The sequence below is a fragment of the Microplitis demolitor genome, chromosome 2 (genome assembly GCF_026212275.2).
Source record: "Microplitis demolitor isolate Queensland-Clemson2020A chromosome 2, iyMicDemo2.1a, whole genome shotgun sequence".
NCBI classification, from domain to species: domain Eukaryota; kingdom Metazoa; phylum Arthropoda; class Insecta; order Hymenoptera; family Braconidae; genus Microplitis; species Microplitis demolitor.
The window spans coordinates 23,327,030-23,345,002 of NC_068546.1; the positions used below are offsets into that span (position 1 = coordinate 23,327,030).

General features: G+C 29.3%; 1 protein-coding gene across 2 annotated transcripts; it reads left to right on the forward strand.

Moving 5' to 3' along the window:
- The first annotated feature begins 2,443 nt into the window (after window positions 1-2,443).
- Window positions 2,444-17,681, forward strand: LOC103578071 (leucine-rich repeat-containing G-protein coupled receptor 5). Of its 2 annotated transcripts, none has more exons than XM_014445265.1 (8): window positions 2,444-2,522; window positions 12,201-12,700; window positions 13,407-13,629; window positions 13,935-14,074; window positions 15,546-15,698; window positions 16,819-16,999; window positions 17,079-17,218; window positions 17,295-17,681. In XM_014445265.1, exons 2-8 carry the CDS (start codon window positions 12,352-12,354, stop codon window positions 17,570-17,572), a joined length of 1,464 nt encoding a protein of 487 aa, XP_014300751.1. In that variant the 5' UTR covers window positions 2,444-2,522; window positions 12,201-12,351; the 3' UTR covers window positions 17,573-17,681. The 2 variants fall into 2 exon arrangements, with proteins under 2 accessions (XP_014300751.1, XP_014300752.1); XM_014445266.1 differs by lacking the exon at window positions 2,444-2,522 and adding an exon at window positions 11,906-11,982.
- Window positions 17,682-17,973: the final 292 nt, after the last annotated feature.

The following is a 17,973-nucleotide window of genomic DNA, read 5'->3' on the forward strand; positions in this document are numbered from 1 at the left end:
TTTGAAAGGTCGCTAACTATTTTATCTCTTGACATTTAAATGACAGACAAATCGTTTTCTTTTTTTTTATTATCGGTTTTAGCAAACTAAAAAAAATCTATCTATAAATTTTCTAGGGCATCGATAAAAATATTTGAGTTTCGGTTTTCGTTTTTGAAATCCTTAGAAGTTTTTAAATTTTAAATTTTTAATTTATCGATTTATACTACAGAAATTTTTTTGGTTAATAAAATTCTCAACAAAAAAGCTATTTACATTTTTGATGCAAAGTAAAAACTTTTGCGTGAGTGATTTTATCGGGATTTGAATAAAAAATAAAGTTGGACCCTCTCTATAATTAACGAGCCGACTCGAGACTTTTTTCAGTCAATTTTAATGTCGGGTAAAAGCGATGAGCAATATGGATCTTCAGATAAAATATTAATCATATAAAAAAAAATTTTTTTTTTCAATTTTAATCTAAAATCATTCACTGGAATAAAGAAAATATTGAACCCTCGGAGGAAAATAGAATAATAAATTCTATTTACTTTTTATTACTAAAATTATTTTTCCCCTAGACGAATAACCACAATCCGGAACTCGAGCTCATAAATTGCATTGCGCTATATATTTTTACGCGAGATTATTTATTTTAGCTAGTGCTCATACAATTTTCATCTGTTCACAGGTAAATTTTATCCAGATCCTTAGCAATCTACGCTGTAATAAATTTACTAAAAAAATATTTATTATTTTAAATTTATATTTTTTTTGTTTATCATTAATTTTATGTTTTAATCATTAAAAAAAAAAATTTTAATCCTCATTCTTCGAAAATTTATACTTGCACATAAACTTCATATTTAATTTATTAAATACTCAGCGGAGTAATTTGTAATATGGAAGTTATAAAAAGTTATTTAAATATCTAGATTAAAAAGGAAAAGTTTATATAAGACAGAATTTTATTAGTATCTGAGACTTTGATGAATTAACAATCACGAGTTTAACTGTTGCATCTTCGCTCGAAGACAGAGAAAATAAGTTAACAGCGCCAGTTAAGTTCCGTAAGACCAAAAGTTCCTTGTCTTTACCGAACTTAGAACTTGGGAACAAAGTAATGAGAATATAAGTTTGATTCCAAGGGACGAACAAGAATGTATTGACCTAGTTTACCCCACAATCACACACATACGCCTATCAATGACAACCGACAGCGTTACGTAATTAGCGTACACGCAACAAATTAACTAATTATAATTTATGTTCAATGTCTCCAGAGTCTGCTCAAATAGTGATTACGGTTTCATTTACGATAACTGTTTAACCAGGAAATATTTGGCTTATCAAATTCGCTATAGTGGTTTTACTATTCTCAAGGGAAGCAAGGAGTCACAATAGTGACGAGGGTGTAATGTATGAGATTTTAATTTTCTGTCAAAAATTTAAGATGATTTTTTTAATCCTTTTGAGAAAAAATATTAATTGTAATTAAAGGTAAAAAAAAAAAAAATTTTAATTTTGTAAATTATTGATATCAGATTAATTACCAAAGCCCGGGATTTTTTAAAAAAAATAAATTATTTAAATTGGACGGATATGTTTTTAAATTTATTGCTGGTAGAATTTATTTTATAATTGTTATTCCCGGGTAAAAATATCTGGCCGAAAAAGCTAAATCTGGTCGAAATTACGCTGAAACCATAGAATTTTTATCTAAGAGACCTAAATTTCGGCGAAATCACGTCGAAGCCGTATAATTTTATCGTAAGAGGCCGAACACCGAAATTTTATTATTCTTAATAAAGAGGCCAACAAATTGAGTCAACCTTTTTTCGAGCATCGTATTTTTTTTTAAATCAAATGACCTTTGAAATTTTACAAATTTTCGGTCAATTTAAGGCATTTTTAAAGTTGGATTTTTTTCTAATAAGTCTCCCTTTTCCTTTATTTGAAATTCAAATATTTTATTTACTCAGTTGCATTTTAAAAAAATATACTCGGTCTCAAAATACACAAACATCGTTTGAGTTTATTTATATTTTGAATAAAAAGTTTATTTACCGGATGTCTCACACTGTCTATTAATCATGTAACCATTTGTGTCATCAAGATTATATTGTAAAAAATAGTTTTAGTAAAAAAAGTATAAAATAAAGTAAATTTGCGAAGGTGGAAGTTGGGGGCGTAGAGGTGGTTCCAGCGGCAGTAGAATCGCTAGCTAGGGAAGCTCGAACAAAGGGAAAAAATACTACACGGATAGTTTACTCAGGTGTTCTTACAAGAACAAGAAGAGACGAAGGTGCGGGTGGGGTTTTAGTGGGTATGTATGCCAACCTGGAGGGCGCAGGTGCGCGAAATTACAGCGCCGGCGCCAAAAAATACTACCCCCGAGCACACAAACTTGCACTTTGACACAAGTCTGAGTGGTTGTGTAAGTAAGTCAGTCTGAGGTGATAACGCGATTTCTATTGTTCTGTCCATCGCGAGTGTTCACGATCGGTTACCAATGACATTTTTATATTTTTAATAAATCTCAGGTTAGTTATTTCATTTAAATTATGCGCCAGTGAAAGTGTTCCTGTGATTTATTTTTTTTTCTCTTAATTAAGCCGCAATTTATTTTCTCAAGAAATTTTTATTTTAAGAGATTATAAATTTTATCTTGAAGGCAATTTTATCAGCTGATTATTATTTTTATCATAAAGTCAGTTTACTTTAGAATTGTCTCAAGATAAAAATTAATTTTTAATTGTTTGTAAAAAATTTCGATCTAGATTCGAGTGTCTGGGGCTCGATTGATCTAGATTCAGGAATTAGTCCTTGAGATCCAGGGACTAATGATTAAGATTCAGAACTCTAACATCTAAAGTTGTGGTTCCAATTACGGATTTAATCTGTCTTTTGAGTTGGATTACTCTGTTGTTTGAAATGAATTGTTTGAGACATGAATGAACAAGTATAGAGCGTAAAGCATAAAGTACAACCAGATACATTAGAGGAAACGGGTGTCTTTGAAGTACGTGATAAAAATACCCATTGTAAGGGAGAATGGAATCAATACACTCATGTATTTTTTTGTTTTGCTTTTAACATTTTTTCGCTGGTGTTAAATCGAGTAAATGGTGAGTCTGAGCACGTAACAAGTGGCTCTGTTTCACCAGCGCACGGGTTGAATCACTTGTTGTATGATCTTTCTCTATATATCCAGTATACTTTTATTTTTTTTATTTTATTAAGTATTTTCCTCTACAGTGTCGGAATCTTTTATGTCAGCTCTTATTTTTATTGTATGGAATTTTATTTCAATTTATTCAGTGAACTAATAATTATTATTAGGGGTAAAATGGGCCAATTATCATTTTTTTGTAATTTACTGAGGGAATTGGGCTGGAAATTGAACAACGTGACATTTTTATTAAAAAATTTTTAAATGGCCCGATTTGCCTCACATTGCAATTATTATTTTAGAAAATTATGGGGAAGGGTCTTAAGTCTAAAAAATATTCGAAATTTGGTTTTACGATTTTGAAAAAAAAAAAATTTGAAAATTTTCAAAATTTAATTTTTTTTATATCGTGAACTCTGAAAATAACTTGGAAAGTACTCTAGCGGTCGATCAAGAAAAATAATCAGATAACTTTCTTTGATTGCCGCAACAACACTTGAAGTAAATTCATCCGTCCAAAAGTTGTAATTTGTTACAACAGGGGTAAAATGACCTGCCAACAATTTCTAGTAATTTAATGTCTTAGCAAATTATTTTCTAGAACCACGTCGCCGTTTTTATTCTCCTTAATTAAAAATTTGACCTGACCATCTTGCCCCAGATTTGTAAACTACTCCAATAGATAAAAAATCGTAGAATTTTGAAAACAATTAAAATAATTAGTGACTAAAATAAAATCCTGCAAAAAATTCTCGTATGACTACTTTACCCCCTTTTCTGTACAAGCGCGGAATAAAAGTGAATGTTGCAGAATAAAATAATTTAAAAGATAAATCTAATACAAGAATAGACTCATGGAGATTTAAATAATCGTGCGTACAATCAGTGAACAGAACTCACTGTACTATACACTAGTACTCGTTATACTTGTTTCTAACTTAAATAAAATACGTTATGTTATATCGCGTGATCCGTTGAAACTTGGCGTCATAAAATGCTCCACCCACAAGCACGCGCATACTTTTCACGCGTTTACTTTTCTGTCTGCACTAGTTTCATTCCTCAGTAAGATAATATTCCAAGAAGTCTTTAAATGTCGTGGAAAGTTTATCTGGAAAATAGTTGCACTTGCACTTGCGCTTGGATTCATGAAACTCAGAAATGTATAACAAGAAGGAAAAAAAAAACCAATGGCCTGAGTTTTAACTCAAAGTCGGCTGCTCTTTGATATAATTCAATACCGACTTTAAAACTGAACCCAACTAAACTAAATTAAAAAATTTTGCCATAATAAAATTATCATATTTTTAGCTCTATTTTATTTTTAATTGACTGTATATATATCTGTCATATATTTATATAATTTACTAATATTTTACCGTCGTTTTTATTTATTTATAGCTCTTTAAGGTCAAATTTACGTCTATTTTGACACGGGATGTAAAAAACTCATTCATCCCTTGGCTCTCGTGACGTCGCTCAGACCAATGACAAGTCCGAGCATAAATATATATATATTTTTATGTGAAATAATAAATATTGTCCTTCTAAATGACAAGATACATTTTATTTTATTTTTAAAAAATTGCTTTCTTTATTAAAAAATTGAAATTAATGAGGTGACTTCTTTTTTTTTGAATTTTTTTTTTTTTTCAATTCGAGCAGGGACATAAATAAAAAAATGGGACGAGTGAGCACGAGACGATAAGACTGAAAATAACAATCCGTGGGTGAAAATGTTCATTTTTCGTTATTATTTAAAAATAAAAATTGACTCTAGAGATTAAAGAGTAGATGGGGAATTGAAACGGCATTCGTTAACGACAGTGACCCACTTTTTTGTCGGTAATAACGGTAATAAAAAAAATAATAAAGTGCGTAAGTTTGCTCTAAAATGAAATAGATGATATTTATTTTTATAACAGCAAATTAAAAATTATAAAAGTTTTATGACTTTTTAATTCATATATTTAAATTTTTAAATGAAAAAAAATTTTAATCAGGACTGACGTTGGGTTACACTTGACGGTGACGATACCAAGCGTATTAAAACCTATAGAGCTGGAAATTAATCGTGATTTGTGAGTTAATGGGTAAATCTTGGTGATGAGCGAGTATAATCCTCAGATGAGCCATTTGATAACTTTATTGGCTCGCGTTTAATTTATGAAAACATATTTCGTATATTAAGTTCCGTATTTTATCTATGAAATTTTTTTTAATGACTCTGAGCAAGTGCGCATGTGTTCAAATTCATAAATTCTTAATTTTCTTGAAATTCATTAATCACTTTAAATACTGTATGAGAAAATTTCAAAAACTTCCCAAATTTGAGGTCTTCAAAAATTTTGAGACCAATCTGTCAAGTAGTTTTTGAATAAATTCAAAAATAAAATTTCAAAAATTAGTTTTTTATGTTTTTGAATTTTTTGCTGATATTCGAAATCATGGTTTTATAAATCTGATAAAATAAATAATATATTTATTTTTATTATATTTTTCTTGCGTTTTATAATCTCATAAAAACGTCAGATGAATTTTTGAAAACTAGCGAGTACATAATACGCGGTATCAAAGTAAATATTTTATAAACTCGTACATTAAAAATTTCCATACGTACAGCATGAGGTTAAAAAAAAAAAAACAAAACTTTAACGCAGATTGAGGATACCTAGAATTATTTTTTCATTTCCTGTTTCGTTACCGTGTATCTCCTAAGGGCAAAACGTAAAGTAGAATTGTAATTGCAGTCCTGAAAGCTTCTTTACAGCGTAGTCACGGTTCAAAAAGCTTTTTCCTTTACTTGGAGTTTACTAGCTGCCCTCGAAATACGATAGCGTCTCATCGGTCCCCATAAATTAATTCCATAAAACAGTTTTAAAACTAGGATATTAACTTTCTCGTACGGTCCCACAAAAAATCATGACATGATGTCCGCGTAAAAAAACTGCGAGGGAAAATACGGGAAATAAATAAATTAAATTGAATCGACGTTAAAATTTGAAACTAATGACAATAAAAAAAATTTATTGACATTTAATGGGTCAATAAAAATATTTACTTACAAGTACCTTTGGCTGCTCAAACAATAAACCATTTTACGAGGTAATAAATGCTAAGCTAAATTGTAATCAATATGTGCTAAATTTAAATTTAATATTATAGATAATTAATCCCATTTTATCGCTTGCTAGAAATATCCTTGCCCATTTACAAGGCAATTAAAAATTTTTAAATATTACGGTTTTCATTTTCTCTTGTTATTTACATTCTAAAGTAAAGAGTAATTAAATTTTTATTTTTATTTTTGATACAAATATTAATTAGTTCTGGAATTGAGAAAAAAAAAAGTAATTGCAGTTATTTCCCATTGAAGAAAATTTACAGAAGACATTCTATAAAAATACATAGATAGTGTCATCTGCCCGCATCTGCCGGTATCTGCCCAACATCGAAAACTCGAAAAATAAATATTTTCCAGGACTTTTTATGGCTTTTCCTACTAGAGGGCATCATAATGAACAAAAAACGTTTATGGTATGATGGGTTATTCCCAACAGGAGCAAAGTTACGGGCTACTTCTTATAATATTGCATAGACAGTGTCATCTGCCCGTATCTGCCCGACGTCGATTATTCGAAAAATAAATTATTCCTAGAACTTTTTATGGCTTTTCTTACTAGAGGGCATCATAATGAACAAAAAACGTTTATGGTATGATGGGTTATTCCCAACAGGAGCAAAGTTACGGGCTACTCTTTATAGAAAATCATCTCTACCCATGTCCACCTATCTCCACCATGACTCATATGGGTCTCAACTCAAAAAATAAATTATTCCTAGAACTTTTTATGGCTTTTCCTACTAGAGGGCATCATAATGAACAAAAAACGTTTATGGTATGATGGGTTATTCCCAACAGGAGCAAAGTTACGGGCTACTCTTTATAGAAAATCATCTCTACCCATGTCCACCTATCTCCACCATGACTCATATGGGTCTCAACTCAAAAAATAAATTATTCCCAGGACTTTTCATAGCCTTTCCGACTCGAGGGCATCATAATGAACAAAAAACGTTTATGGTATGATGGGTTATTCCCAACAGGAGCAAAGTTACGGGCTACTCTTCGTGAAAAATCATCTCTACCAACGCTCATACGGGTCTGAATTCAAAAAATAAATTATTCCTAGAACTTTTTATGGCTTTTCCTACTCGAGGGCATCATAATGAACAAAAAACGTTTATGTTGTGATGGGTTATTCCCAACAGAAAAAAATTTACTCGCTTCTCTCCATAAAAATACATAGCCCGCGTAATTTTCCGTTTCTCTCACCCTGGAAAAAATTTTTTTCTTCAGCAACTGGAAGGTCGGTTTAATAACGGTCCACTTCTCCCGCCTTCAAATCATTAATTAAATTAATACCCGCCTTATTAGCTCAGTATATAATTTAAATGCAAATGCATTTAGCAAAAAAAAGTATCATTTATCGATATCACAGATTAAACTCCACACACACAATGTATTACATATTCTCTCCAGCAATTAAATATTGTGTAACTAAATTAACTTTATGATAGTTATTAACACCCATAATATGTTACTGATACAAACGATAAAAGGAAAACTAAAAGCAATCTTACGGTTATGGTCGTTATCGAAAGTTGGTTAATAACTCGGATAATACAAAACGTGTGGGTTGTGCTGTCGCAATTTATTGATAGTCAGGAATATGTCGGGTGTGCATATATGATATAAACAAGGAAAATTAAATAATGCACACCCGAGTACAGTCTGCACTGGAACAGCAGGAATGAGCTAAAGTGTGCACGGATGGAAGATGATAATAAATGTTGTATTGATAGCATTAGAGCCGAGTTATAGCAGAGGTTGGAAGGTGATTTTCCGATGGAGAGTGCCTGGATTGAACTGGTTTCGCCTGTAAGCTTCGTGTTATACCCTTAAAATAAATTGAGCTATCGATCGAGGAGTATGTGCGGCTGGAGATGACGTTAGCTGTATGAATAGTTTGCCAAATGTAAATAGTTTATGTTTTAGTCAACGCTACATAGACTTATATGTACATGTACATGTCTCACAAACTTGCTGGCTTTTATTTAGTACTCTCTGGGCGTACACAGACGTGAGTAGAATGCTATGACCTTCGCGTTTATTTTTTTCCTTTATAATTAATTGCGTGTCAATGGTTGCTGGCTATGGCGAAATTATGATTTATTGAGTGCACTTTTTTTATTTCTGCTGAATCTTGATTATTGTTCGAGATAATTAGACGTTTAGGGTGATCGCTGGAAAGGAAATTTTGTCCTCTATAATAATGCTCCAGTATAATATCTTGTAGGATCGATAGTTAAAGAGATATTTTAATATCTAGTTGAAAAAAAAACCATTTGCTTTTTATGGTTAAATTATTTAATTGTTTAAAGAGCCACAATTTTAAAACTATTGATTTTATGACATTTTTTTTCAGACAAAACTTGTAGATAATTAAATTAGCTTTCCAATGGCCATATATTATGTATACTTATCTCATATATTTTACGATATATCGATAAAAATCGCGTTAAAAATTTCTTGGCGCGAATTTTCTTTTTTTTTCTTTTTCGAAGGATTTATTATGACTATTTGTGAACGGGGAGTTAAAATGGTCTCAGTACAATTGACGTAAATCGGATGTACATTATTCCACAATTTTATTTCAAACAATGTGTTTTCTGTGTCGTCTTGTCAATATAATGGAGTAGAGGGAGATTTAATATTTAAAGATCCAGCTCTTGAGTGGAGGTAATTGTGCCGGAGGAAGTGCATTCATGGATAGGCTTATCTTCTGTTCTCGAGGCTAAAGTGAGACATATCGATTGCTAAAGCCGATAATGGATGTAACGAATAAATGTATAGATAAAAGAAAAATAATAAACAATGGATATTTTACGGCTTAAATATTTCACTTTCTGGCTCTGCTATAAATCAGGAAAATTAATTCTGAAATATTGCGATTATTATTATTTTTAAAATATCCAAGTACTCGGGATAGCATTCAGTACTTGAATTGTTGGCACATAACTTTTTATCTGTGTACTTTTCGTTGCTAAGTGTACTTTTATTTAAGTACTATTTACACTCTAGTTAATTTCCTCCACGGGAATTATTATTGTAATTTTTTGAGGAAAACCTTCGGGTACTCAGAGCGCCAGTAAACTTATGAGTATTTACTATATTATATATATTCTTATTAACGCGGGAAAATGGTAAATTTATTCATAAACATGAAATATTTCTAGAGAAAATTTCTTTTGGAATTGTTCGATATAAAATTCTATCGAGTTGAATTTATTTATTTATATTATTTTTTTTTTTTTAATGGAAGTGCTGACATACATTGGAGCGGGAAAATTTAACAGATTTTCCAGGCAATAAATCAGGATTGAATTGTATAAATTGCGATTTACTTTTTGTTTGACAAAAAAATTTCAAGTGTAAGTTAAAGTGATTTTTTTTCAAACTTCAGTGCACTTGCAGTTGGTTTTGAAATAAAAGCTTTCAAGTTTTTAATTGATTTTGTAACGAATTAGAAAAAAAATTTTTTTTTTATTTTTTTTTTTTTAAATTGTCTTTTAGACATTTTTTTGTTTAAATCTATCGATCTAATAAATTTATAAATAATTTTTTTAATGAAAAAAAAAAATAGGTCGAGCAGCAAAACACGATTAGGAATTCGCGCAATCGAAATAAGTAACAAGTAAGTTTAGTAACCTAGTGAGATTAAATGTAAAAAATGTATTTCCATTAGTATTTCGCTTATTCGATTTAAATAACTCGATCGCCTGAGATAAAAGCAATTTTAGTTTGTCGACATGGTTTTTTGTTCTTTTGTAGTTGGCAATTTGAACAAATGGCACATACTCCCCAGTGGTTTCAACGCAAGCTCAATAAGTAAACGAGAAATTGAAAAATAAGTGCACTGCTGAATGTGCTGAAAGAATTTCGTGGAACAAAGTAAAAAAAAATTCACATCATGCCTTCTAAGAGTGGAAACCTTTCGATCCAATTTTCGGGTCTACTTGAATTTGTTCTGCTCGACTATTTTTATATAAATAATTTTCATTCATACGTGTGCGGCTTACCAATCGTCAGTTCTGTCAATAAAAATTTTTTTTCAGTCAATATTTTAAAAAATACAAATGAATACATTACACCCACGCGAAGTGAAAATATCTCAAAGTCAAAGGGTTTTTTTTTATAATTAAAGTCATACAAGAAAATATTGTTAGCACTTGAAATTTTTTTTGATGCAATCAGTTGCCCTTAAAGTTTTGTCCCATTCTGGGTTTTTCAATAAATGTCCAAACTTTTATCGTCATTACTTCCTCTTATCTTTCTATTATTTTACCGTGTCTCCAACTATACTGACATTCATTGTTTCATGTTGGACATTTAGAACTTTTGAGATGGAAATTTATGTTATTCAAATAAAGAAAAATAATTTAAAGTGAAATTTAATTCACGCGAGAAAAATAATTTACAAGATAATGGGAGAATCGATAATTAATAAAGTTTTTTTTAAATTACTGCAAAAAATTTGTATTGAAAAAATTTAATTTGGAATATGAGTTTTTTTTTTAGTAATTATTGAAAAAATTCGGTTGAGTGGACAAAAAGGTATTGGAAAATGTGGAAATATTATTTTTATTATTTGAAATTCGGAGATTAAAAATGGAAATAAATAAATTTTTAATATTCGAAAATATGAAGAGTTAAATGAAAATTGGAAAAAATTGAAAATTTAATTTTCGTCCTTTGATATTTCAATTAAATATTAAATTTTTTTGCGGTACAAAGGTAGAATTTTGTTTGAAAAAAGTAATCAAATATTTTATTAAAATTCGGTTCACCGGGTAAACTAAATACTGGGTTATTGAAAAAAATAACATTTTCTTTACATTTTGCCGAAAATGCAAACAAATTTATTTTATAAATTTCTATATTTGATATGCCCAGTGGCAAAACGCCATTGAATATTTTTTATAAAAGAATATTCAAAAGCTAGCAAATTGGACGCTAGGTAAAATTATCCGAATTTTTTTTCATGTCTATTTTTCCCCACTTTTATTTTACTCCTTCGTTATCATAAAGCCAAAAAAATTCCATTCATTTTTAATACCCAGTAAACTATCACCTCAATTAATCTCGTAGCCTACAGAGACCTAAAGCCCATTAAACTCTTTTTATAGCTGCAAAAAGTTTAAACGAGTGTATATGAATTCCCTAGACATTTACAATCCTTGCATCCTCACATCCTCCGCAAAAAATAAAAATCAGAAAAATTCATCCCTTATTCTTAAAAAAAACTTTTTCTGCTGATAGAAAAAAATAAATAAAAATATATGACAGTATCATAGAACGCACATCTGATAATTGTATAAAACGGAAGCAACCCATTACCCGGTCGCAGAGCAGAGGCAAATGACGATGCGAGTAACCCAGGTCTCGGTACATAACCAGAGATACCTCTGGCAATACGTACCAGTAACACCAGTGTCACATCACATGTCCAATATATATTTATAATAATAATATACATTCGCTTTATGTTTATCTCCGTTAATCTGATTGACCTTGTTATCTATTCGTCTCTTATCGTTATTTTATAATAATAATAATAATAATAATATTAGCATTAGTAATAAACAAGTGACATATTTTTAAATATATTAAATATAAAAAAAAAATTCGCATTTTAAAATACGTCCTTGAATCATGAAAGTTAATCATTATTACACTACTTTTTAATACTTAGTGATAAAGTGATTTTGTAATATCTTTTGAAATATATATATATATATGCATGTTCATACACATTAATATATTTATTTTTCTTACGGATGTGTAGAGTGAATGGAAATAATAATTATCATGCAATGAAGTTTATTACGTACAATGATTAATTAATTAATTAATTATTAATTAAATCAATTGTAATTAGCTTGTGTATTAGTATTAATATTGTGTTTAATTATGTTTTAATAATAGATATGCCGTGGGATAAATAATGAAGATGGGAACCAGTAGTTGTAGATAAGAAAAAAAATAAAAAAATATAAGAGAATTGAAATAAATAGAACAATAATTCGTTTGAGAAGAAAGTAAGGAAGTTTCGAAAAAGTTTAACACGAAAGTGAAGATGAGGAAGATTATGACATGGATGACGTGGGTTGTTCTAATTATTTGCGTGGGCAGAGGGCTGGGGCAGACAATCGCGAGGTGTCCGAATCAGGCTGACATTAGACCGTGCTCGTGTTCGGTTAAAAAAAATGGACTGGATGTCATTTGCGAGAGCACGGACCATGTGCATATCACTTCCGCGCTGACGGCGTTAAAAACACAGAACGCGGTTATTTTTTATCTTAAATTGAGACACAACAATTTGCCTAAGCTACAGGGGTTCATTTTTCTGGGACTGGTGGTACAGCATCTGGCGATTCACAACAGCAGTTTGGCTACGGTTGAAGAGTCTTCGCTTAGTTCGATTGGTAAGTTATTTAATTTTGTTTTGGAATATTTTTAAAAATAGTTCAGATGAAATTACTTTTATTTATAGTTTATCAGTAAGTTAAGATAAATTGACGTTATGGGAGGTCTTTATAAAGGAAATTCAATTTCCTATAGCTTTGGTATCCGCTAAGTATTTTCTAGGATCGATATTTTTAAAAATATAGATGTTTTAAGTATAAATTCTGATAATATATATTATATACTTTTTTAAAAATTATCAAATTGTTCAAACGGCTGTAACTTTTGAACTATTAATCTTAGAGGAATTTTTATAGAAACTAAAATTATAGCAAATTTAATTTTCTACAATTTTTGTATCAATAAAAATTTTCGTAGGGTTAATATTTAAAAAGATATGGCCGTTTTAAGTATAAATTAAAAATTTTGTATTTTTGGAAAAATAACCAAAAACTTTAATCAGCTGTAACTTTTTAATGATCGGTCGCACAATAATTTTCATGAATACCAAAATTGTAGGAAATTGAATTCCCTTTCTAATGACCATAAACAATATATACCTAGCTCATATATTTTACAAGTTATTTCTAATAAAATCAAATATTATAGTCATTATAATAAAACTAATTATTAAAATGTACCTAGACCTCATTAACTCAATTTAATTTTCAATTTACATTTATGTAGACCCTATTTATATAATAATAATAATAATTATTATTATAGGAAAAGGACTTACTCAACTAGATTTATCACAAAATTCCCTGGCAGCTGTTCCATCATCAGCGCTGACAAACCTCCACGCCCTCATTATTCTGAATTTAAATAGAAATAAAATTCGTGAGTTGCGTAGCAAATCATTTGCTGGACTGGACACTCTGGAAATACTGAGTTTATATGAAAATAAAATAAGCGTAATTGATCCAGATGCATTCAAAGGCCTTGACGAGTAAGATTAAACTAATATATTTACATTAAAAATTTAAATATTTAAATATGTCGCGAGAATGATTAAAATTGCATTACCGCTTTGGTATGTCGTCAAAAAATTCCATTTGAAAGGACTAAATATTCTCGGCACTCGTGTATTTTATTATTTATTACACCGTATATGAGTAACGCAATTTAAAGCTTTCATTACCTTGCTCGCACTGTCTACCTCTATCATAATTATTATTATTATTATTGTTACTGCTACTGGTACTATTTCATTTAAACCAAAAATTTCATTTTGTTTATTTACAATTTACCAAGTCGGAAATTAAAACGACTGAATCTCGGAGGAAATCTTCTGACAAATATACCGACCTCTGCGCTATCATCCCTGGATGTTTTGAAAAAACTCGAGATGCAGGAAAACAGAATTTCAACTATCAAAGAAGGAGACTTTGAAGGTATTATATTTTTTAATAAATAACTTCTCATATATTTTAGACTTTATTTATTTTTACTTGCTTGTTTTCATGGGTTTATATTGACAAGAAAAAGGGACAGTCTCTACTGAAAAGGAATGAAAAATTTATCAAATTATAGAGGGCGGAACCCGAGGATAGGAAATTTACTTTTTTTTTTTTTTAATTCTTCGAATATTTACAGTTAATTTTTTTTTTTTAAATGAGAAAGCGGGAAAAGTTTAATTTCAAAATAAATATTGTACATACAAGTTATACTTTTAGGTAAATATTTTATTTCAGTTTCATTTTTTTTTTTTTTAAGCAAATATTTATTATTTTTCGGTTAACTGAAATTAAATATTCCGCGTTAATATTTTATCGACCAAAGTTGTGAAACTAAAAAATTATAACTTTACTTTAAAATTTTTTTTTTTTTAATAAATCAGTAAAGAAATATACTGACGCCAATAAAAATTTGAATATTCGTTCCTGTTATGGATATTTTTGTATCCATATTAAAATTTAATATCCTTATTACTGATAAAAAAAATAAACTCCAGATTTTCGATATACAAAATCTGATGCTGCAAAAAAGCAGTTGCGGTAAAATTACTCTACGAAAAGTGACCCTGGGTAACTTTAAGGTAAAATTCCCAATAGAAAAAATTATGGGGCATTTTTAAGGTAAATCATTTGATGTCAGATAACGTTTGACAATACCGAGGTAAAAAAAGACATAATTTATTAGTGTAGATTACATGTCGCGTGGTCGCGAGAAACCATTTCACGGGTTTTAAATCTCGGGTAACATGACCCAACATCACATTCATTCTTGTATGTGTAACTTTTTATGCGGACATTATTTTCTAGTTTATAGTTCATTTTTTCATCCTCATATATATAAACTACTATATATGAAAGATACTTAAAGTATAGTTAAAGCTTTAGCCATTTTACTCTCATGCGAACGTAAATTTTTCAATGAACTTTTACTATCTCGGTCACTGATCTCACATAGACGTAGTGCTTTCAAATTAGCTTTCATCAAATTCATAAGATGCACTCTGGTATTGCATTTTCATATTTATGACCATTATAAGTAGATTAAAATAAAAAAAATTCAACAAAACTCGAATAGACAGAATGTAAATGAGAGGATAGAGAATGCGATTAAATAAAACAACTAGGGATTTTTTTAAGCGAGTGCAGGATAAACTACTCCTACAAAAAGCTCTATAAAACATCCCTGTTCTGGGTTATCTCGCATTTTTTGTTTTTATCTTTCATTCGCTTTTATACCACAATAGAGCTATGACTTTTTATGCGATAGTTAAAATTATTACGGCTAAAAAATAGTTTTATTGTTACTTAACTCGAATAATTATCAATTTAAGCGTTTTCTTGAGTGTAAACTGTAACGGTATAACGGTACTTTATTTTAGCGGTTGATTAAAATTGTTTTTTAACGCAGGATTAAAAAGTTTGGACTCGCTGGTATTGGCGCATAATCAAATTCGCCAAGTACCGGCTAGAGTATTTTCACACTTGACGCAATTAAACTCTTTGGAACTCGAAGGCAATAGAATTACTCATGTTGATCCCGATGCTTTTATCGGATTAGAGGGTAAATAAATTTTAAATACTCCATTTTAATCGATTATCATATTTTTTTACGAGTTGAGATAAATAGACATTGTTGGTGATTATTGGAAAGGGAATTTAATTTCTTACAATTCCAGTATCATTTAAAATTTTTGTAGAATCAATATTTTAGAAGATATGGCCATTTTAAGTGAAAATTATAAATTTTATATTTTTGGACAAATAATCAAACCTTTTGAGCGGCTTTAACTTTTAAAGAAGTGATTTTAGAAAAATTTTCATAAGTACTAAAGTTTTGAGAAATTTAATTTCCTACATTTTCGGTATCATTTAAAATTTTTGTAGAATCAATATTTTAGAAGATATGGCCATTTTAAGTGAAAATTATAAATTTTATATTTTTAGACAAATAATCAAACCCTTTAAGCGGCTTTAACTTTTAAAAAATTGATTCTAGAAAAATTTTCATAAGAACTAAAGTTTTGAGAAATTTAATTTCCTACATTTTCGGTATCATTTAAAATTTTTGTAGAATCAATATTTTAGAAGATATGGCCATTTTAAGTGAAAATTATAAATTTTATATTTTTTTGACAAATAATCAAACCCTTTAAGCGTCTTTAACTTTTAAAAAATTGATTTTAGAAAAATTTTCATAAGAACTAAAGTTTTGAGAAATTTAATTTCCTAAATTTTCGGTATCATTTAAAATTTTCGTAAAATCAATATTTTAGAAGATATGGCTATTTTAAGTGAAAATTATAAATTTTATATTTTTTGACAAATAATCAAACCCTTTAAGCGGCTTTAACTTTTAAAAAATTGATTTTAGAAAAATTTTCATAAGAACTAAAGTTTTGAGAAATTTAATTTCCTACATTTTCGGTATCATTTAAAATTTTCGTAAAATCAATATTTTAGAAGATATGGCTATTTTAAGTGTAAAATCAAGTTTAGATTTTTGAAAAAATAATCAAAATCTTTAATCGACTGTAACTATCGAAAAATTAATGCTAAAGAAATCATAATAAGAACTAAAGTTTTAAGAAATTAAATTTCCGTTTGGTAATCACCGATGTCGTCTACTTATCTCAAAATAAATGTATTTTCAGAGTTAAAATAAAAAAACTTTTTTATCACAGAAAATCTTCAATATCTAAGACTGGGAGAAAATAATCTGCACGTAATACCAAGCGATGCACTTCGACGTCTTCACCGTCTCCGGCACCTGGATCTTAGATCTAATAACATAACATATCTTCCGGAGGACGCTTTTGCAGGATACGGCGATTCCATATCCTTTCTCAATCTTCAGAAAAATTTGTGATTATCTCAAAAGACATTTTCCTGCTCCTTCCAACCCAATTATTACTTTTTCCAACTAAAATAATTATTTTTATAGAATTAAAATTTTACCGCCCACAATATTTGACAATTTGAATTCGCTCCAGTCATTAAACTTGGGAAATAACAAACTCACTCACATTCCCGAAGAAATAACCGAAGGGATGATCGATACTCTCGTAATGATCGACATCACAGGTAAATTAATTTTTAAAAAATGTCATTTTTGTAAAACCGCGAATTTTTTTGAATTTTTTTTTTTTTTAAATTACAGACAATCCTTTAATTTGTACATGTGACCTCCAATGGTTTCCCTACTGGTTGAAAAATTTAAAAGGTCAAGACGACGACACAATGTCGAAAAAACGTACAGTCTGCATGATGTTAAATGAAAGACGTGAGTACGTGCTTCAGAATTTACCTCTCGAGAAAATGGGCTGCGTTAGTAAAACTGGTAAAATATCATCATCTTCAAATGTTATTGCGTTTCACTATCTCCACATACTGGTACTCCATTTTGTTAACGTTATAACCTCAAAATTACTTCAGTAACATCACTAAATAAATATATTTAGTAATAACAATAGCTCTGCAACAACAATTATAGTTGCAATTACTATTTCAACAAATACTTTAGTATGCTATTGAGTTATTTCTTAACAAAAACAAATATTCCACTTAACTTGTGTTTATTTATCATTATTACACATTCATGAATTTTTCATTTCTCACGATACTTTCACCTCTATGTAAAGAAAGCAATTATACTAGACAATGAGAAACTAACGTGAAAAATTATACCATTTTAAATACATAACGATTACAATTAAATTTACACGGACAATCTGCAACTAATTATTAAAATTTTAAGAAAAATTAGAGAAAAAAAAAAATACAAAGTCGTATACATATCAAATGGTTGCCAACTATTTTTAAAAAAATGTATTTTCTTT